General features: G+C 40.4%; 2 protein-coding genes across 3 annotated transcripts; one reads left to right on the top strand and one right to left on the bottom strand.

Annotated features, from left to right (window-relative positions):
* Nucleotides 1-258: 258 nt before the first annotated feature.
* On the bottom strand, nt 259-6,938 carry tiprl (TIP41, TOR signaling pathway regulator-like). Of its 2 annotated transcripts, XM_084564907.1 has the most exons (9): nt 6,591-6,938; nt 6,061-6,155; nt 4,557-4,684; nt 3,631-3,810; nt 3,200-3,299; nt 2,949-3,080; nt 2,684-2,779; nt 2,529-2,591; nt 259-1,947 (listed from the first exon to the last, which is right to left on the bottom strand). In XM_084564907.1, the coding sequence occupies exons 3-9, from the start codon at nt 4,679-4,681 to the stop codon at nt 1,816-1,818; spliced, it is 828 nt and encodes a 275-aa protein (XP_084421033.1). In that variant the 5' UTR covers nt 4,682-4,684; nt 6,061-6,155; nt 6,591-6,938; the 3' UTR covers nt 259-1,815. The 2 variants fall into 2 exon arrangements, with proteins under 2 accessions (XP_084421033.1, XP_084421032.1); XM_084564906.1 differs by lacking the exon at nt 6,061-6,155 and having other exon boundaries at nt 260-1,947; nt 6,591-6,937.
* A 3,512-nt stretch (nt 6,939-10,450) lies between these two features.
* sim2 (SIM bHLH transcription factor 2) lies at nt 10,451-20,948 on the top strand (the record flags this gene model as incomplete). Its single annotated transcript, XM_084564171.1, has 11 exons — nt 10,451-10,625; nt 14,272-14,354; nt 15,388-15,477; nt 15,579-15,687; nt 17,874-17,959; nt 18,754-18,953; nt 19,181-19,287; nt 19,469-19,616; nt 19,716-19,866; nt 20,122-20,437; nt 20,632-20,948. The coding sequence occupies 11 exons, from the start codon at nt 10,451-10,453 to the stop codon at nt 20,946-20,948; spliced, it is 1,782 nt and encodes a 593-aa protein (XP_084420297.1).
* Nucleotides 20,949-21,518: the final 570 nt, after the last annotated feature.

Below are 21,518 nucleotides of genomic sequence, written 5' to 3'. Positions count from 1 at the left end.
AACGTTTATTGTTGCAATGTGAAACCGTTATGTGGGTATTTTTTTTTTTATTATTATTCATATTTGACTTTTGCACTTTATCTTGTTGTATTTTGTGATTACATACATGTCTCAGCAATCAGCTTCGCCCCTCCCGGCAGAAATCGTCGGAAGATAAGCGACTCTCCCTGCTCTTCACGGACACATGCGTCGGAGTAAACAGTAATGACAAAAGAAAACGTGTAGTGGAGTCGTTTTAATTTACCGTCTTTGCTGAAACGCATTCTTCTTAAATTCTCTACAGTTGAACATATTATGTTTGAGGCGTACTCTTCTTCCCAGGATGATTTTACAGTAAGAAACCAAAAATAAAAAAATAAAAAAATCAAAGCTGTGAACTTGAAGCACCATCTAGTGGCGGATTCGAGTCATTGCACCCAATTTCCATGTGTTATTACAAGATTATGAAGGGACATTATTCAGAATTGGTCCCTCAAAAACATGCCGACATCTTGTCAAAAACAAATCCTAACAACATTGACCATGATTCAGTTTATAAAAGCAATAAAATGGGAAAACATCCAAGGCAGTGAATACGTTTTACACGCTTTGTAACTAGGTTCAGGTCCAGGGTTAATTAAAAAAAAGCTTGGGTGCTCTCCTGGATGATCCCTTCAATGAAACCTTATCGGGAAGAAGAGGTGGAACCATGAGGCTACAGGTTCGCATCCCTCTATTTCCACGGCTAAAGATCCTTGAGCATTTAACCCCAAGATCCCCCACCGTTCCCTTTAGGAGCATTTTAAATAAAGACTGCTGCCACATCTGAGCCCAGATCCAGCTAACAAATCATTTACTAATAGATTTAGACATTTAAAAATAGTACGCTCCATTTTTTTCTCAAAGTAGTATTCTTATTGGGTTCTTGGTAACTCCTCTTGTGTTGGTTTTTTTTATTTATATAATTTAAATGGTCTGGGAACAGACATAGAAACAAAAAGTTTCAAAATGGGTGAAACTTTATTTTGAAATTTTACTTGTATAGCACCGTTTTTTTTTAAGCAATGACTCAGTCCCATCTAACGCGGTAAGCGTGACATGTGATTAAACTATTGTACAATTTTGTTTTCAAATGAGAGCAACTAGTGCAACGACAGAAAACCAAATTGTCTCTGTGCTCACAGGGTGATCCGCTAATCAACATTTGAGATTCCTGATTCATTTCTGATTTAATCCCACATTTGTGCTAAATGCCTAATTATTTTGCATGATTTGAATTAATAATTTAGCTTTACACAGCCAAAGAAAACTCTCATGAACATTCAAGATGAAAAAGAATTACAAAGCAATCTATTTATAATTACACAAGCAAAACACACTTGACCATAAGGTAGATATTCACATGGAACCTGGAAGTGTTAGACTTGCAAAAGCTTTTTTCCACACACTCCAAAAAATTCTTATAAAAAAATACACTACACCGAGATAGAAAATGGTGGTGGTTTTTATGTAGTTGTTCCACCGATACATTACCGAGACACTAACGTCCTGCCAGGGTAGCTATCCTACCTGGCATAACGGCAAAATGTTGATGAGAGAGAGACGCTTTGAAACAAAAATCGGGTCAGATATGAACAAAGCCAGAAGCTGAACCAAATAAAGCATTTCTAAGATGTTAGAAACACAATGAAACAGTCTACAGTCGGTTAACAGAACACACCAACACAGAGGTTACATATAAAAGCTAATCCTGTACAGTTACTATAACAATAGGGTTGTGGTTTAAGACTACTACTCCCGATTCATGCAACGCATCAGTGACGTGTGGTGCTCTGGTCACTGACTAGTGTCGTCAGCAGCTGTCTGAGGCTGCATCACAGGAAGTTCTAGCTTCTCAAACTCTGTCAGCTTCAGGGTTAAGTGCTGGGCAATTTCATTGGGGTCAGTGTAGAGAGAGGCTGGGACGCCCTGAAAAAGAGAAACATCTGCATTAAAATGTAATCAATGTAACACATACCCCCATCTATGACCACCATCCTAATATTGTGTAGATATTGAATGGACATAGGCCTTCTGAGGGTGTCCTGTAGTGTCTGGCAACAGGATGTTGTTAGTGGGGGACAAGACAACACCTTGTCCTGTTCTTCATGTTTTTTTAAATTGTTCCTAAAGCGTTTTTTGTGTGTGTGTCTGTGTCAGGCTGCATCCTGCTGGGGATGGCTGCTGCGATCAAGGAGTGTCATTGCTATGAGGTGGGGGTGTCTGGTCTGGTCTGGTCTAGGCGGGTGCTACATGTCTAAGTAACATCCACACGAATGCCAGGTCCAAAAGTTTCCCAGCAGAAAAAACTGAATTGTCACAAAATGGTCAAAGCTATTTACTTCTCCTCTCAGTGGTCATAATGTTATGCCTGATTGGTGTACAATGTAAACAAAGAAAATGTGCTTGTATGAACCATTGGGACAAGACTGACTAGATCTCTGCTCTGATTTCTGCTCTGTAGCTGTGTCTTGTTATTTATTATCAGCGTGTGACGCGTCCCAGCTCACCTTCAGCTCTGCTATTTTGCTTTCCCTCGTGCTGAATTCTCGTAGCATGAACTCCTTTCCAGCCTGGAAACAAAAGCAGAATCATCATCCATAAACCCTGCGACGTGCTCTTCTGCCCTGATCTCAATCCTGGCTGATGGAAAACACAGACTCACCTCGTGATACAGTCGAGTGTCGTTTATTCTTATCAGCACCCCGTCCACTCGTAGGAAGAAGCGCAGCAACAAGAAGAAACTGGTGGGCATTACCCTCTGCAACATGGCAAAACACAGCACGGGACACTCTCACAAAAAGCTTCATGCAGCGTGTTTTTAGAGCCTGTTCAGACCTGGCATTAACATGCATCTGATGACAAGTATCCAGCTTTAAGCAGCAAAAAACTGTGAGCAAAAACATATTTGACAGGAAAGCATTACTCACAATTTTGACGCTGGTCATCGAGACACCGTGGTCATGCAGCTCATCTTCATACAGCAGCACCTCGTCAAAAAACATGATGCTTTCCCGAGCCTTCAGCTTCTCCATGTTGATACGTTCCGTCGTCTCATTCACCTTGAAAAGGCACGAGACGCGAGATCACTGTCGACTGTCGGACTGTACGGTCGTTACACAAAACAAAGGAGGCTTTGATAGTATGGCGTTTTCTTTCCCTTTAATTAAAAATGACAAACCTTTATCTTCATATCCTCTCCTAGTAGAGTGCCTCTGTAGTCTGTGGTGTATGTCCAGTCATAAGGTCTCAGCACCTCCTTGGAATGCTCCGAATCAGCTCTGAGAGGAAAATATCATGGGTTGCATTTCAGGGATATATACAATTATAAAAAAAAATTAAATAAATAAATGATGGGATTTTAGTGCAGTAGGTGTCAGGAGAGACAGGTCCTAGATGGATAAGAGATACCAGATGAAAATAAGTGAAGCTCAAGAGGCACTGTGTGAAGGAAGAAACTGAAAACATTGGCGGATTTTCACACAAGTCCTGAAAGTAAACAAAGACCTGCAGGGACACTCCAGGTGGTCATAATGTTATGGCTAGCTAGTATATATGTATAGAGATAGATAGATAGATAGATAGATAGATAGATAGATAGATAGATCTTACCTGCTCTCCTGCCATTCTTGGGCACAGGCCACCTTGACTGCATCATCCATGTTGTTGACTCTCCTGAGGGCATCGATGGCATTGAATTCGATGCCGTACCCATCTGCGTGTTGGATGCGAAGGACGTTGTCCCCGAACAACATCTCTGGAAGGCAAGGCATGTCCATCTCCTCCGCTAACCTAAAGAAACAAACAAATAAGAAGTCATATAGCAAACAGCTCATAGCCATTCTGTCAATACTTCTAGTGTCGGCTCTTCAGCAGATACTTACACTAATTTATTTCAGAGTTGTTTTCATTTTGCATGGTGACAACATAAATGTTTGAAGCTAGTTTAGAGCCCGTAACGACTCAATTTAATTACTGCGCTACCTTACTATAAAACTATACAGATTTCAAAAGGACGATGGAATACAAGGAAAGCAAGAGCTTCCTCAGAGAATACTACAAGCATTAAAGTTCAATGAACTGGGCGTAGAGTCTGACGGAATATCTATTTGATTCCTTAGAGTAGCTGTGCAGCTGTGTCTAAGCGACTAAATGTTTAGCCACTTTAAATAAAATATGGGTATTAATAATATCATCTGTCATGTGTCATTTCAGAAGGATGTGCGTTGGACCTCACACTTGATCTGGTCGGCAAGTGAATTTATCTTCTGTCTAAACTAATAATAGTGTGTGTAAAGTGATCTGAACATGAGCAGTGTTATTTTCCGTTTCATAACACACACGCTGCTTTGCTTAGCAGTCTATGTCTAATTACTACGCGTTGATTGAGAGCTATCCAGCTTAACTTTTCCAGACCCTAACTTTAGCTGGGCTACATAACTTTATACCCACCACAGAGACCCAACAAAGTTTAAAAAAAAAATTTAAAAAAAGTTAAGAGACAAGACAAATATTGGCTACGTGAAGAAACATCTCACCGTTCAATGTCTTTAGATTTCATTATGTGGTTTTTGGCAACAGTCACTTTCCATGGTCCAAAAGTGAAGTCCTGCTTACTGCTCTTGAAACCATGGGACATCATCGTGGACAGAGTGGCCAACATCAACTGTAAACCAGATAAATATTAGGTCAGATTTGACTGAAACATAGAACACAAGAATGTGGAAAGACAAGTGGTGACATCTCAAAAATAATGACTTTTGAAATGATCCTCTGGTATCTGACATTTAGAGAGAATCAGGACTGAAGTCAAATTCAGTCCTTCATGTTAAACTGTCTGACAGAAACACCTAACTCTTACTGGTGATTATTAACTTGTTCAAGTTGTGTTTTGCTTATTGCATATAGTGCTGCTTAAAAGCTTTTGAACGCTTCAACATTTTCAACATTTCTGCATAAAAACAACTCAAAACATCGCCGTATTTTTACACAAGGCCTGAGAGTGGACAAAGAGAACCCAATCAAACTAATGAAGCAGAAATACTGTACTTGTGTATTTGTTTATTAAGGAAAACTAGGAAATACTACATATCTGTGAGTTGCAAAAGTAAGTGCACTCCTTAGGATCACAAGTTAATTTTAAAATAAAAATCAGGGATTTGTCACAGTCTGTTAAGTTAAAACATATGTTTTAAAGACTTCAACACCAACAAAGATCACTCCAAAGGCAGGATGTATAATCATATAATCCGAGAGGTCAACAAAGGAGCCCAGGTAAACTTCTAAGCAACTAAAGGCCTCTGTCAGTCTGACGACAGAGAAGAGCTGCACAAAAGCAAAGCCGTAAGAAAGCCGTGCCAGCTAGAGGTAAAATGTTGCAGAAATACCACAAACCCCTAAGAACCAAAGACAACATCAGTTTTGTGAAGTAATTTAAATCCGCTGTAGGCAGAACTGGAAAAGAGTGCACAAGCAAGGAGACCTACGAACCAGACTAAGTAACAGCCTTTCTGTCAGGAGGGACGGTCTAAACTTCATCTGAAATATAAGTATATGTATGCAATCATCTGACCCACTGGGAACGAATTAAAAGAAATCTTATCTTTTGTCTCTACTACTATTTTGATATTTCACGTTTTTAATATAAAGCAGTCATCCTAACTGACCTGAGGCAGGGTTTGATTAAATGTAAAAAAAAACTGTGAAAACTATAAACAGATATATATAAATATTAGAACTGCCAAATGACACATGTTTACTCCCACTCAGTTCATGCAATGCTCATCCTGTGCACCGTGCAAACTCCACAGGTTACGTTTAGTATTTTTATTGACCCTATTCCTAATCACTGACACACATTACTATTTATCAGACACATCCATTGTAGACAACACCCCCGAAGCGATCCGAAATATAATTAATTTTTCTGGTGCAGCAACATTTAGGCGTTTGGCTTCGCTCTGCACCGGAGACAAGAGAAAAAAACACTCTAAGTAGTACAGCTACGTCCTCCAGTCTACTTCAACATTAAAATCCATTTACCTCGGTGTTGTTGTCAACTGGTGCGCGTCACAGAGAATCGAGTGTGTCGGTTAAAACTGTCCGGTTATACTTGAGACTCTCATACTGTGGTTCCGCTTTTTTTTCCCACGTCGAGAATGAAAAAATACAAATATAGATAGACATAAAATAAATACATAGTCCTCAAAATAACAATTTGACGCGAAGCTATGCAATATTTAGGCATATTTTGAGTTAAAAACCTCTGAGGCAGTAGATTTCATTACGTTACGCTACCAACACCCACAGTACTAATGGTTATTTTTTTATTCTCAAATACACACGTGCATTTATGATATGCAACTAAATAATTTATTATTAGACATTAAGCGGTATCTTATCTCTGTAGAAAAGAATAAGCCTGGAGAAATTTCACTACCACTACAGTTACAAGCTAGTTTCCCCCCAAGGTATCGTGTTAGCAGGCCCTACTGTAGATGTGGTCAACTGGTCACTCATAAAGACACCAAGGATTCATTTGAGCTACAAAAATATTTTTAAAATGTGCTTACATGGCCTTTAAAAACGAAACTTTAAAGAGCATTAGAAGACAGTATCCTCCTCAAGTGCACACTCCTGCTGCTTCTTCTTCTTCTTCTTGGATCGTTGTCTGTTTTGACATTTCCGGGTGCATTACCGCCCCCTGCAGGAGAGGAATATTAACTGTTTTCACAATCAGACGGTGGTTCTCATTCTGACTCTCCTCTCATTAATAATGACTTTGCTTTTAAGTCTGATATTTGTTTCCCTTCAATTCCTGCAGAGCTTTAAACCAGCACCTGTAATCAGAGCAAGCCGCACAGAAAATGTGCACTTGGATTGCCAATAATCCTGTTGTGCAAAAATCACTGAGCATTAAAGGTGTTACCAGAATCGTTTGGTTTTACCAAATACTGCAGACCCAGCTTGATGCAGTATTGGGTACTACCGAGAGGTTATGAAAGCCCCACAGCATTGTCTCAAAACCTTTGCTTGCAGAATATTACAATTTCTAAGCATTGTTTCGCAGCTGAGCCTTAAATGTAACACCCCTACTTTCATATGATATTATCATTGCTTGGTATATGAAGTGCACAGTCTGTCCCTCTGCTGCTTTCGCACATTTCTCTGCAATTTTTGTTATAGGAACATCCCAAGTCAGTCGTTATTCAAACCACACTCACAAGAATTTGAGATCATCCAAGTGGCTTCTTTAGCTCTAAAAGACTGGTGAGGAGTTGGGACTTAAACAGGAGCATCTTACAATATAACTAACTCTATATTATTATATAAAGATGCTGCAATGCATTATATGCTAAAGAATTAGAAACTTTGAGTTAATCCGTCACATCACTGCCACCTTGTGGCCACTTACTGATTCAGTAAAACCTGTTCATGCTTTCAGACGGTCTGTTAATTCTCACATCCGAAGCAAGTTAAATAATCTACAGGCAACTAGCAGCTGAGAAAGTCTCCAAAGATCAAACATTGTATTTTCTTGCTCTCTGCCCATCTCTTTGAACCATCATGGATGCCCTATATATATATATATGTATAAATGTTGTATGTATGCTTTATGAATGTGTGACTTTATCTGCTTGCTTTTCTCCATTCTCAGTTTTTGCTTGCCTCTGCTGCCTCAGTACTTGCTGTAGGGGTTTTAGGCTCTGGGTTCTATAAAGCATTTGGGACAGTTTTTGTTATTGCTAATGTGTATTAGTAAAATTTAACTGAAAATTGAATTGAACTGAAGTGGTCGGCCCTATAGGCCCAGAGTGGGTCCATGCAAAGTTCTATCTTGACCCTGAAACAGGATTAAGTACAACAGTTTACTTACTGACTGATATAATTGATAGCACAAATTGACAGCCCAATGCTCAGACTTTGTCCTGTGTGCACAAAAAAAATAAAAAAAAATAAATCTAATTAGGCTTACTGGATGGCGTATTTGGTGTGAGAGCATAAGCCTGAAAACAGGCTTACCACGCCAAATGTGTGAGATGGAAAGAGAATCAATTTCATTAAATTACAAAAACACCGCTGCACTGGCCTTTTAAAGCCTCACAGCCTCCATCAATAACTCAGCTTACAATTAGTCGGTTGTTGTCGGGATAAAAGACATTTACAATTTTATGTTTTCGATTTAGGATTAGTCAAAACTATTACTTTTGAACTCTGCAATAATTTATTATATTATTATTATAATTACTTTATTTTCATTTCACAAAAGGAAAAATGCAAAAGTTTCTTAATCCTCAGATTCAGGTATAAGAGAGCAGGGAGAGAAAAGAAATACACGGTCTGTTGACAAAAATGAATTTTCTAGTCAAGACAGTGTGGAACAGCTGCAGCGTTTAGTGGCAGAGATTATAATCCGGAGAAAATATGACAATGTAACCGGACTGTGGCGCAGTTACGCATAAACAGGGGTTTGTGTATTGTGTATTTCATTAAAAATTCGAATAGAAAATTTGGAGAAAAAACAACAACAATCCACCTACCACATTTCCGTGCGTCCTAACTCTTTGGGCCTTTTTTCCTCTTCTCCGTCTCCTCCTGCGTCTGCTTCACTTTAAAAATCACAGCATAATCGTCTTCCAGCTGATGGAAAAGGACCTTTAATTTCCCATGTTGCGTTTCTTAGGGATCGTCAATAAATTACGATTCGAATGACACACAACCAGTGGTATTTTCAACAATTTCGTGTTGGCCCATAATTGTGAGAATAATTTAAACTGGATTGTTCAGCGCAGCACAAACTGTAAACAATTAAAAATCAGTGAGAGGGACAGAAAAAGAATAGCAGGAGAGAATCAGAATCGTATTTATTGTAACACACAGGTTTGATGCAACAAACATAAACATCTGTAAGAAAGAAATAAGAACGATACGCCCCACGCCTGGCAACAAATAGCTTCATGATATTTGAGCCCACTACCAAAACCGAACTGTATTAAGACAAATAAGACACACTTCTTTTTATTTCAGAGTATGTCTAAAGATTTTATTACTATTGTTTATTTCTGTTTTCATGGCATAACTATTTTTTTGAAAATTGAAAAATATATATATATATTTTTTCTGTTTGTCAAAATAAAATAAAATAAATCAGGGTTTTGTAACAGCCTGAATTTGGTTAATGTTAATGTCCATGAATGCACCATCAGCATAACACTGAACTACCATGGTGTGATTAGCAAGGACAAAGACACTGCTCTATTGTTGTTGCCATGCTTAATGTAATCCATTTAATTTCGTTTAAATTTCATTTAATTTTAATATTCACTAATTGTATTTTCCTTGCACATATTGTACATATGGATTTCCCTATCGTTACAGATCATGTATAGTATGCTGAGTGGCTGCTGCTGCGACAGTCACATTTCCCAGTTTGGGATTAATAAATAAATCTGTTTTGCTGCATCTGGACCATGGATTGTCATCGTTAATGGAGCAGTTAATTCTGAATTATACCAACGACTTCTACAAGAAAATGTCGGCACATCTGTCTGTGAGTCAAATCTCAAGAGAAACTTGGTCATGCGCACAAGTTATTCTACAAAAGAGTGGTTGAAGTAGAAAAAAAAAGGGAATGATCAAGTCAACGTCCTGACCTTAATCCAATAAATGTTGTTGAAAGACCCGAAGCAAGAAGTTCAGTTTTTAAATGTCCATGTCACTTAAAACCTACTGAACTGATCAGAGAGAGAGAGAGAGAGGGAGAGAGAGAGAGAGAGAGAGGGGTAGGGAGGGAGAGAGAGAGAGAGAGAGAGAGAAGGCAGAGATCTGGTCTAAGGAGTATTCAGACTAGTTCAGCCTCCAGCCTCCTCGCTGCTCCATTCTTCTCATTTCATTACATCTGTTGCCAATAACTTCTGGAGTTTGGAGTTTTCCTTATCGCTAACAGAAGCTGCATGCGTAAAGAGAGTAGTAAAGAGAGGAGCAGAGCAGGAGAAAAAAAACAAAAAAAAACGGGTGCGTGGAGACGAAAAAGCCTGCACTGTGAAAGCTGCGTAAAGTTCCCTAAACTTCGCTCCGAGCAGGTGAAGCTGGAGAGCACAACAAGGATGGTTAGGTCATATTTGGAGCGCGTTTTTCGGCTGATAGGATAAACACATCACGTTGTCTGGTATTTTATTATTTTTTTTAATTTCATTTCATTTTATTTTTTATTTTTTGGATCCATATCACAGTGGCCAGCTCCTTATTCCAAGCATGAATATCTATCGTGGAAGTCAGGTCATTAGGATGCTGGAGGAGCCGGCTGTCATCCCCCTTGTTGCATGACCAGGCCCATATGGGAACAAGCTCACCGGATTACTTTACTTTTGCAAGAAACGTTTTTGTTTTTTTTATTTTGTTTTTTTGTTTTTTTTTTCTGAAACGTCCGGAGATGAAGGAAAAATCCAAAAACGCTGCAAAGACCCGGAGAGAGAAGGAGAACGGAGAGTTTTACGAGCTGGCCAAACTGCTGCCTCTGCCGGCGGCCATCACCTCCCAGCTGGACAAGGCCTCCATCATCCGGCTGACCAGCAGCTACCTCAGGATGAGGGAAGTCTTCCCCGACGGTAGGCACCAAGAGAGAGAGCTCAGTGGTTTAAAGGTGGAGATTAGGATTATTAGATGGAGACAAAATGCAGATTATGTGGAGAGACTGATCCAGAGTATTTTGTTTTTTCTTTTGACTACTGTGGTGGGTCAAAATTTATGAGTTTATTATTGGTGAATATATAATTTACTAATTCATTAGACTATATATATATATATATATATATATTAGTCAAACAGTTCATTGCCAAATTTTACTACACAAAAAAGGAAAAGATTTTTACTCGAACTCCACATTTGGTCTTGTTAATAATAATTTGGTCTTATAATAATAATTATATTCAGTTATTATACAATATGTATAATTATATAATAAAACTATTTTAAATTAAATTTTATTTCCATCCTTCGTGGTATAAAATTAGATTTGAAGTAATAAAATCTAGAGTAACATTCAAGTTTGAATTCACACATTCTGCACTCGATCTTAATTTATTATTATTATTTTAAGCAGGAAAAAAAAATGTTATTTATCATCGTAAATTTGTTAGACTTTTCCCCCCAGACTGTTTAAAATGGGACATATATTTCTGTCCTTCCATGAGGCTGGGTTATTTCTTTGGGCTGTGTCGCATCCAGATGCACTGCGGCGGGTTAGACGAGGAAAACATCATAAAATCAGATTCTCTTTGTCTGACGCTGTAAAATCAGTTCCATTTACTGTAAAACACACTGATTCATTGTAAAAGTTTTCGGTAATTTGCTCACCGATTTGATGGTTTCTGCAGCTCAGGTTGCCAGAATTTCTTTGCAAAAAAAAAATATATATATATAATGCACAAATACACAAGACATTACAGTTCGTTGGAATATATTTCACAGTCAACAATTACTTTAATTGGAATAAATTATAATGGAAATTTAAAACCGATGCTCATTGTAAACCATTATTATCACTGAAAACCTGCAGAATCCACTCTGCAGCCAGGAACCAAAAACGAAGCCGAGATTATAGATGCAGTGGTTGAGCATGATGCCTGAACAGAGAAGTGAGCAGCCTTAGACAACCAGGACGCACTGAGGACTTATTTAAGTGTTCTCTAAGTGATCTCAGAAAGCTTTATATGTTGCTGACAGCTCCAGTAAGTGGATGAATTGTGTCTGATCTCGAGTTGGCTGGACGTGCTCTGCAAGGACACTGCAACATGTACGAGGAAATGCCTCGTAAACCTAAAAGGACAGCAGACTTTAAATGTCATGACAATAAGCTTCTTCGAGGTGACAAGTGAAGTTGATAAAAAGAAAAGAAACATTAGATTTACCTCTGCAGACATGGTACTAAGAGTGAGCATGGCAGATCGTGGAAGCAGTTAATGCTGTACGTGCAGGAGACAGTGGAAAAATTTTGAAAACAATAAATAAAATTGCATTTAATTTAGGCCTGAGAACAAACACTTCATGTGACAAGACGGTGAAATTGGAAACAAAAAAATATGCACCACTCTTAAAGATTTTCCAGTCCCAAAATGAATGGTATCTTGCTGTTGTTGAAATTTACAGTTTTTGTTTTCCAGTCACAACATAAAGCTGTTATTTTCCATTTACTGTAATACACAGGCAAATGATTAGCAGTTAATTAGGTTAATTTTTGTTTTAACAAGAGATATACTTGCAAGATTTTACTGTACACTACTAAATAGACAATTATTTTAACATCTTTTTTTGTAAACATTGCTAAATTATTCCTTGGCAGTTTTGCTATAAATATTCCTCATTTTAGTAGAGTGTATAATAAATAATCCAGCTTCAACATGACCGTGTGTCTCTTTTTTAACTAAATACAAGCTTTTAAAGTGAAAAAATTTCTCTGAGAATAAATTAGAGCCTGAAGACTGAAATATCAGCCATTTAACAGAGAAGAAAAAGTCCCAAAAATCTTTGGTGTCACATGCAGCTTTGTCACTGAAACATGATGCAGCCCTGTATTAAACTTAAAATCAGAAACCGTGCCGATCTGTCTCTGTCTCCGTGGGCCGGTCCAGAGTCCAGATCTGTCAACATAAATCCAAGTCTAATGAGTGTTACTCAGTCTGGCAACAACCCAGTTAAAGAAAACACAATTTGCTATGTTAACAAGCAAAGCACCATTAGTTCACAAGATGGAGATGGATGAATAATCACCACTTGAACATGTGTGGACTCACGCACCACGCTTTGTTTTCCTAATCCAGTGGAAAAATGACTGTTGAAGTGAGTGAGTTCTTTCCTTTGAGCTACCACTTCTCTAAAACTCTCATCTGCCTAAACTAAAACGCACAGTTACAGCCTGCACCTAAGTATAACTGGATTACACCGTTGATATTTCAATGTAAATTTACAGCAGTGTAAATACAGTGCGGTTTTGACAGCTGGGGAAGTGGAAGTGATGAATGGAGCTGCAGAAATAACCCACTTTAACCGTGGAGGGATGGAGAACTGAAGGTGTGAACAGATCTTCCTTATTGAATCTGTACCAAATTAAATGAAGCACGTTCCACCATTTGATTCCACATTTAACACGAATTTAAAAAAGACTCCAATTTGACTTAACATAACTCAATATTCAATTATTCCTATGTAATTTAATGTTACTCAAATAAACAGCTGTTCTATTCTTAGAGAAACCAATTCGAATTGTGAAATGAGTGATTGCTTAACATTTTTCTTCCACTTATTAAAAAAGAAAATGGATTTGTACAATGCACTGATTTTTGATCTCACTGACGAACAAAAGGAAAGCACGTAAGAATTGATGAGTTCCACATAAAAGCACAAAAAGTGGAAAACTGATATTTTCCACTAGAAAATCATGCATGAATCCCAGATTGACTGCCCGATGTCAGCTTAATGAACAGTTTCATGCATGTACACACAAATTAAACACTAACTATACTGTCTGAATAAAAAAGTAAAATGAAAGAAAGAGGGGAGTGAGAGTGGAAGAACAGCAGGGGCCACGGCAGTGACCATTAGTACAACTACCTCGTGTAGAAATAGATTCTTTCAGACTTAGTTTCTTGTTGCAGCTCCATTATGTGGTCTACTCAGCTGAAGCCTGGTGCCATCAGTACTTTATTGTTCCCTCAGGGGAAATTCATTTTCCACAAGTCTGCATCAATTTTCTTGTCAGTAACAAGCAGAGAAGCTCGGTTACAGCACCATGACAGCATACACCGATCAGGCATAACATTATGACCACCTTCCTAATATTGTGTAGGTCTCCCTTGAGCCTCCAAAACAGTGACTCATCAGAGACTGCCATCAGGGAGTGTCATTGCTATGGGGTGGGGGTGCCTGGTCTGGTCTAGGTGGGTGGTACATGTCTAAGTAACATCCACCTGAATGACAGGTCCAACAGTTTCCCAGCAGCACATTGTATTGTCACAAGATGGTCAATGTTATTTACTTCTCCTGTCAGTGGTTTTAATGTTGTGGCTAAATGTGAGATTTAATATGACAAAAAAGAACCACAGTATGTGTGTGAGTCATAACTTCCGCTTTCTTGGGTTACTGTTGTGGAGTAATACTTGGGGTCAGAGTTTAATTTAAATGATAATTTATGTAGGAAATGATCTGCGTCTATTCTTCATCTCTCTGAATGTCTTTTGTGTCCGTCTCTCTCTGCAGGTCTGGGTGGTGATTGGGGACAGTCAACAACGTTGAGTCCTCTGGACAAAATGGCAAAAGAACTGGGTTCTCACCTTCTACAAGTCAGTACAGGAACTTCCACACTCCCCAAAAGCACTTTTCAACGGACTGACTTTGCCTTGAGTTATTTGCAAGAAACTGATGTCTTGCACCAAATAATTACTTTACATCAAACTGTTAAAGCTACAGTGTGGAAGTTGTTCTTGTTGGGATCTCTAGGTTGCCGGGGACAGCAACACCGCAACCTACAATTCAACAAGACGATGCACCGAACAGAGGCTTTTACAGCAACACTACAAACTTAAATTAAAAGTTTTTCAAAAACTTTGAGGACAAGAGGCAATAAAATAAAAACAACATTAGGTCCATCTGTCTCTTACTTATACTATCAGAAAACAACCAAAGAAAAGCCCGACCCTGTCTCCAACAAAAACTCTAGTGTGTTTAGACGGTAAGGACTGCGCGTGAGAACATATATAGGGTACCCCAGGTCTTGCCAAAGTCCACAACCTCACACCACTTTTTTTTTTAACAAAACCTAAAACACTCAAAACCCAGCAGCAAGACCTGGGTAGAGACAGAGACAGAGAGAGAGAGACTCCAGGACTGCTGTCTTTATGGTAGGACCTGAACAGAGCAGCCCAGCTTGATCAACTAGCCGCCACCCAAGCAGCAGAAAGTTTAATCAGATGCTTCCTGTGTTTTGTTTCGTTCATCCTGACTAGCAATGGCATTGAATTCATAAAAAAAAGTTGCATTTATAATATTTAACCTACGGGCCATAGACTTGCCTATATTAGACCAGAGGCCTCCTTAAAGCCGTAGTTGCTATTAGACTACTTCTGCACTCTTCTTCAGCTCTGATCATCGCCGGTTGACATGAAACACATTACTACAGACATAGTTTTAAAAAGTCTGGTGTGCAAACTACAGATTTACCTGACACTGATAGATTCTTGCGATGGGTGAACGTCTTGCAATACACTTTCCTGTATTCCAGTAATCCCTCCCTTAAACGCTAAGATGGAGAAGGGTAAATAATTCAAAAACGTGCCGTCTAAACTTTATTTTTGTTGTATTACTCTGCTCCCTTAGACTCTGGACGGCTTTGTGTTCGTCGTTGCCTCCGATGGCAAAATTATGTACATCTCAGAGACGGCTTCAGTCCACCTTGGCCTGTCCCAGGTGAGACACGTTAGGAACCTTCTGGGTTGAAATAATATGTTATCTTTTATTTTATGCACCGGTTTTATTACAAGCCCAAGCTGGAAATGTGTTTGTTGCAGGTGGAGCTAACGGGAAACAGCATATTTGAGTACATCCACCCATCAGACCACGATGAGATGTCGGCGATGCTGGGTCTTTGCCCGCCCCCTCACCACCACTTCTCCCCAGGTACCAGAAGACCCTCACCCTCTAGTCTACACTGTGGATTCTCAAATAGTGGTATTTTCAAGTGCATGCACGTGCCGCTGTGTCACACTATGATGGTATGATCTGATTTGTGATCTGATTTTAGTAAACAGCCGCTTTGCATGTGTTGAGCTGTTGCCATCGGGTGTAACTGTGAGCGTCTGTGCTGCATCTGTGCGGATCACACTTTAGATCTCATTCTGACACAGAAACTAAAGATCTGATAGTGTTTACTCATTCGTGTCTGACCATTTCCTGTAACGTCTGAATATGAAATAATGGATTACACAGCAACTGGAAAGAAATTTCATTACAGTAGACGTCTATCTGATGATGCTGTTGCTAGGCATAAGGAGGTACTTAACCCTAACCCTAACCCTTTCATTTACTTCAGTGTATTATAGATGACAGCTACCAAAACTTTACCCCAGCACAACTTGATTACTTCTTGATAGCCCTGCAACATCACTTAGTACAACTTCTTACTCAGTTCCTCCGCTGAGAAAGAAGGTCATGAATCAGAGGAGGATGATTCACAATTTCCCAGCTTAAAGCAGAAAGCATGAAAGCTGGAAAGAAAGTGGCATTCCACTAATTCTGAAGGAGCTCATGTAGCCTAGTTTAACAGCTTATTAAAAAAACAAAACAGCAAATTATTCATCATTAGTAGAAGAAACTAAGGACAGTCCCTGATTAAAGCCTGATAAAGAGTCCTGGTTCTGTTGAGCCATCTACTCCTTTAGTGCTCAGTAGTAATGACTTCACGAGCTGCTTAACTAACAAAACTGTAAGCATTAGAGAAATAATTCGAGACCTTCTTTAGCCAGCTGTCAAACATGTAAGTATTCTCCTTCAATCTATCCAAAATGCTGCAGCGAGAGCATAGACAGGAGAGAGATCACATTGCTGCAGTTTTAGCTTGGGTTAAATTGGCTCCCTGTAAAAGAAGAATTTAAAATTCTCCTCCTTACGTACAAGGCCCTTAAAGGCCTAGCTCCATCCTATCCTAAAGACCTCTTAATATCGTATTATCCCAACAAATCACTTCCATCTCAAAGTGCAGGTCCACTTGTGGTTCTCAAAAAGTAAAATGGGAGGTAGAGCCTTCAGCTATCAGGCTCCTCTATTGTGGAACCTAGAAGGAGACACCCTCTCTACTTTTAAGGTCAGGCTTGATAGGCGGTTTAGGCTTCTGCATCAATTTGACAGCGTAGCTACTGCAACAACACAGAGAGAGAGACCTAGCTGACGTGTACCTCCCCAGAAATGTAACTACGCATCATGGCGTCGCAGACCGCAAGACCTGTGATTGGTCCGCTTGGTAGTAGCGTGTTTCCGCTTTAGTATTTGCTTCTCCATCTCCGCAATTTTCAAATCGATAGTTTTGGATCAAACATTTGTATGTCTTGTCTTTGGCGAAATTTCGGTGAACATTTCAGTCACCCTTGTTCAAAGTGAAGCGGGAAGTCGAAACAAAAATTAACCCAAGTGGCAAAAAAGACACAGCGCCACCTAGTGTTTGGGAGGCGTTTTTACAGAGCAAGCCAGACTGACGAGCACACAAGTATAAATGGCTCACACCAGTGTAGGTTACGGCGTCTATGTCCCACAGTACCTTAAATGAGCCTTTAGACTTTCTTTTTTATAGAGCTTATAGTTATAGAACTGGCTCAGGTGACAGTAATACACTGAGCACCTGTCCTCTACGTTCTTATGGAATTTCTTCTCTCTTACTACTGACACATTTGTGTGTGGCAACCGTTTAGCCTTTTATTAGCCACCCTTCTCCCCCATCTTCTTCTTGTGAGTGTCCCGGGCCTGGAGTCGCATGTTTCTGTCCTGCAGAGCCACGTCTCGACAGTGAATAGTCATATTTGACTGCTGTTCTGAAGCCATTCAAGGGAAGGAGTGGGCAAAGGTGGCTACTTTGAAGAATCTAAAATTTAAAACACATTTTTGTGTTTACTACACAATTTTATTCATGTTTTGTTTTGATGTCTGCTGTATTAATCTATAATGTAAAAAATAATCAAAGTTAAGAAAAAGGAAGAAGCGTTACTGACGACCACAGCACTAAGAAATTATATATAGTAAAAACACAACAGACTGTGAATAGCACTTGTTTAACATCTGAACAATGTCTCTAAAACTGACTTTTTTTTGGACAGAGTATGAAATTGAGCGTTCTTTCTTCTTGAGGATGAAGTGTGTTCTTGCCAAACGAAATGCTGGACTGACATGTGGAGGATACAAGGTACGTACATTCAATGGAACAGTTTCATTTATAGTAACCTATAGGAGTAAAGGTCATTCTTAAACAACCATGAGGTATATGAAGGCTAACTTTGCATCATTAGGTCACCGTAACTACAGCTGCATTCACATTACATCCATTCCAGCTGTGTTCACCAATGTTTTGAGACTGGGCGGCCTCTGAACAATAAAGAACGACAGAAGGAGACAACGTCGAGGCTGCAGCCTGATTTAGCTTTTACAGATTCAAGGATCCACACACGTGATAGCAGAACGGAGACGCTGACTTATAAAGGCCTGTTTAATTCAGCCGCGTGTCTTGGTGAATTTGAGCCCCCTCAGAACTCCTGTGTCAGCCGTCAGCATAGCTACCTAATTGTTAACAGCTGCCGCTCAGGAGTAGGAGGTTGTTATTTTAAATGTAAAAACATCTAATATTTAAGTAGAAAGAAACTCAAGTCCTAGCTGTTTGATAGATTTCCGAAGGAGCCTCTGTTGAATGTCAAATCAAGCTATTGTCGTTTGGACACGCACAAAGGTGTCATTTTTCTTGAAGATCTGTGCAGACTGTATTATGTATATTATATATGTTTCAGTGAAGAGCAGTGTTGACTGAATAGTATAGAAATATAAGTGTCTTCTCTTTGTTTTAGTCCCTGCCTGGGAGGACGTGCCTTCAAATTAGTTGTTTATCTAACTTTAGTGCTGGAGAAGCAGTCAACCCATGCTCAGCACTTTGATTTTGGACCTTGTGTGTGAATACACTGATGCTGGCGTCGTGCTCTTGTCCCCCAGGTCATCCACTGCAGCGGCTACCTGAAGGTGCGTCAGTACATGGTGGACCTGGCGCTGTATGAATCCTGTTACCGGACGGTGGGTTTGATGGCGGTCGGCCACTCCCTGCCCCCCAGCGGCGTCACCGAGATCAAACTCCACAGCAACATGTTCATGTTCCGGGCCAGCCTGGACTTCAAGCTCATCTTTTTGGACATGAGGTAGGAGAAATGCTTGGCTGAGAAGGTCGGTGGATGAGAGCCGTGATGTCATGAGATCTCGATGATCCCTGTGTCATTGTAGACGAGACCAAATTACAGCTACAGCACATAAGGGTGTAAGATAGAAGTACTTTTTATGAAAAAGTCAGCTCATATGATGCACTACGTCACACTGACATTCAAGTCAGCCCCTGACTTGTGCCATCTCTCCTGTGTGCTGGAGCCAGGGTGGCGGAGCTGACGGGATATGAGCCTCAGGACCTGATCGAGAAGACTCTCTACCACCACGTCCACGCCTGCGACGTTTTCCATCTGCGTTATGCTCACCATTTATGTGAGTTTCTTCTATGACAAGTGGAAGTAACAACACACATCCAGACTGACGCACCCGGATCAGTGGTTTTCAAAATGCAGTGCAGCCACAACACACACAAGCCATGATAACAGACCTGTTAGATATGACTCTGGCAGGGCTGACCTTTAGTTTTCCCTCTGGTTCTTTGTGCTCCCCGTAGTGCTAGTGAAGGGCCAGGTCACCACTAAGTATTACCGCATGCTATCAAAGCACGGAGGCTGGGTGTGGGTACAAAGCTGCGCCACCATCGTCCACAACAGCCGATCCTCCAGGCCTCACTGTATTGTCAGCGTGAACCACGTCCTCACGTGAGTACTTCTGTAATTCTCCGTGCATTTCCATTTAAACCTGTACAAAAATACACAGCGTATGCCTGTCTGTCTGTCTGTCTGTCTGTTCGCACACAGTGACACCGAGTGCAAGGAGCTGCAGTTATCTGAGGACCAGAGTCAAGCCACTCAGCCTGGTCCAAGCCCCCCATACGCTCAGGACCGCCGCAAACAACTCAGAATCAAAGGAGTCAAGATGACCAAACTCAGAACAACTCCCTATTCTGAGGTGCCACTTTCACTTGACAAAAAAATTATCAATCCTTTCGAAATTAGGAGCTTTATTGTGCTGTCTTTAAGATGTACTTACTTGAGCAGTGTTCCTTTAATAGTCAGATTACACCTTATGTTTAGCTAAATAAGCCATTAGCAAAGAAAGGTGGTGTCTGTTCTCTGTGGATTTTGATTACAAACCAATTGCTTGCGCCTTCTGAAACAGTGAGTCACCTACCTACTACATTGTGTTTTTCCTTATGGGTAGTAGCAAGCCACCAGGCTCCTCCGCAAAGACCATTCGAGCTGGTCCCTGCAGAAGGTGCTGTGGAAGGAACAACCCCTGTACCCGGTGACCCCCTGCAGGGAGAAGAGCTCTAGCTTGGGCCAAGACCCGAGTCCGGCGTCCTGCAGCCCCGCTCACAATCTGACGCTGCAGCTCCCCTACAACCTCCAGCATCTGAATGCTCAGCTGCCTGGCTCCGTTCCCTCCTCTCAGCTTTCTCAGCAGATCTTCAGCTCCCCGCACAGCAGAGGGTCTGTTGGGTGGAAAATCAGCAGTCCCGCGACATCCGACAAATACACAGGTGCACGCTTTATACACTTAAACTGCAATTTCCCTCCAGCAGCTCTTTGCAGGACCTTATACAGCAAATTCCATAAAAATCAATATTAAATCAATTTAAATAATTTTGAGGTAAATCTCAACTGCTCCTGATGCTGCGTCAGGAGTTCTAGTGTCATTTCAGTTTTGGTATAAATCAGCTGTTTTTCTCTACAGGTCCCGTGCTGGCAGTTGACCTCAGTTACTCTGATGATTGTTCCAGCAGCAAAACTCCTTGTTCTACCAGCAGGCTGAAGGAAGAGCCCTGTGATTATTACACATTCGTCCACAGCAACGTGTCTGAGGTTTGTCCACACCCCAGGCCTCATGACACCAAGGAGTCGAAGCTTTTAAAGCAAGACATCCAACACAATACGAGGGGTCTCGAGGGACTTCGAGGTGACCAGGCCCTGACCGGCTCTCTGCTCGGCAGCCTCTGTATGATGGAGAGCCCCTACAGGCACCCCAGCTGCAGGATATCCAAAGCTTGCTGACGGCCACCACCAGCAGGAGATGCAGCAAAGGTCTGCTGAAGAGGACACGGGACTCCTGACTGACTTAAACCTCCACGTGTAAATGAACTTCTTTCTAGTCATGGCCTAACCCTTTACTGCCGTGTAACAGAGGGCCACAACCAGATCCCCAGCTGCAGTTCGTCCCCTGAGGGCCACAGAGAGAGCGCTCCCTAATGCAAATGGCATGTTAAATCATACACATGAATTTAAAACACTACTTTAAAAACTGTGTATCACATAAAAAGGAGAGGCATGATATATATAGTATATGCAATGATGATATCATACTACTACTTACTTACTGGTCCACAGGTCCAGTAGCTGTATATACTACCTAACACTACGGCAGGATTTAATCACTGAACAATCAAATTCAGCACATGTGCCAACTAGGGCAAATATTATTATATCAGAGCAACACATTCACTCGTTAACCTGCTTTATCCAAATCATCAAGCGTAATAAAGATATGTAATTTGCCCCAAAAAATGCAAAAATAAAGTGGCTAAACCAGCGCTGTCTTCCTGGTATCTGTTGAACTGTATAGTA

Source organism: Chelon labrosus (genome assembly GCF_963514085.1).
Source record: "Chelon labrosus genome assembly, chromosome: 17".
Lineage (NCBI taxonomy): Eukaryota > Metazoa > Chordata > Actinopteri > Mugiliformes > Mugilidae > Chelon > Chelon labrosus.
The sequence above is the reverse complement of the archived record's forward strand: the minus strand, read 5'-3'. Positions and strand labels throughout refer to the sequence as shown.

Excerpts from the sequence above, each read along its gene's own strand:
- tiprl (XM_084564907.1), bottom strand. The coding sequence starts at position 4,681 with ATGTTGGCCACTCTGTCCACGATGATGTCCCATGGTTTCAAGAGCAGT. Across the intron at positions 3,300-3,630 it reads CAAGAATGGCAGGAGAGCAG|AGCTGATTCGGAGCATTCCA; the intron begins GTAAGATCTATC and ends TTTTCCTCTCAG. Across the intron at positions 3,081-3,199 it reads GAGAGGATATGAAGATAAAG|GTGAATGAGACGACGGAACG; the intron begins GTTTGTCATTTT and ends TGCCTTTTCAAG.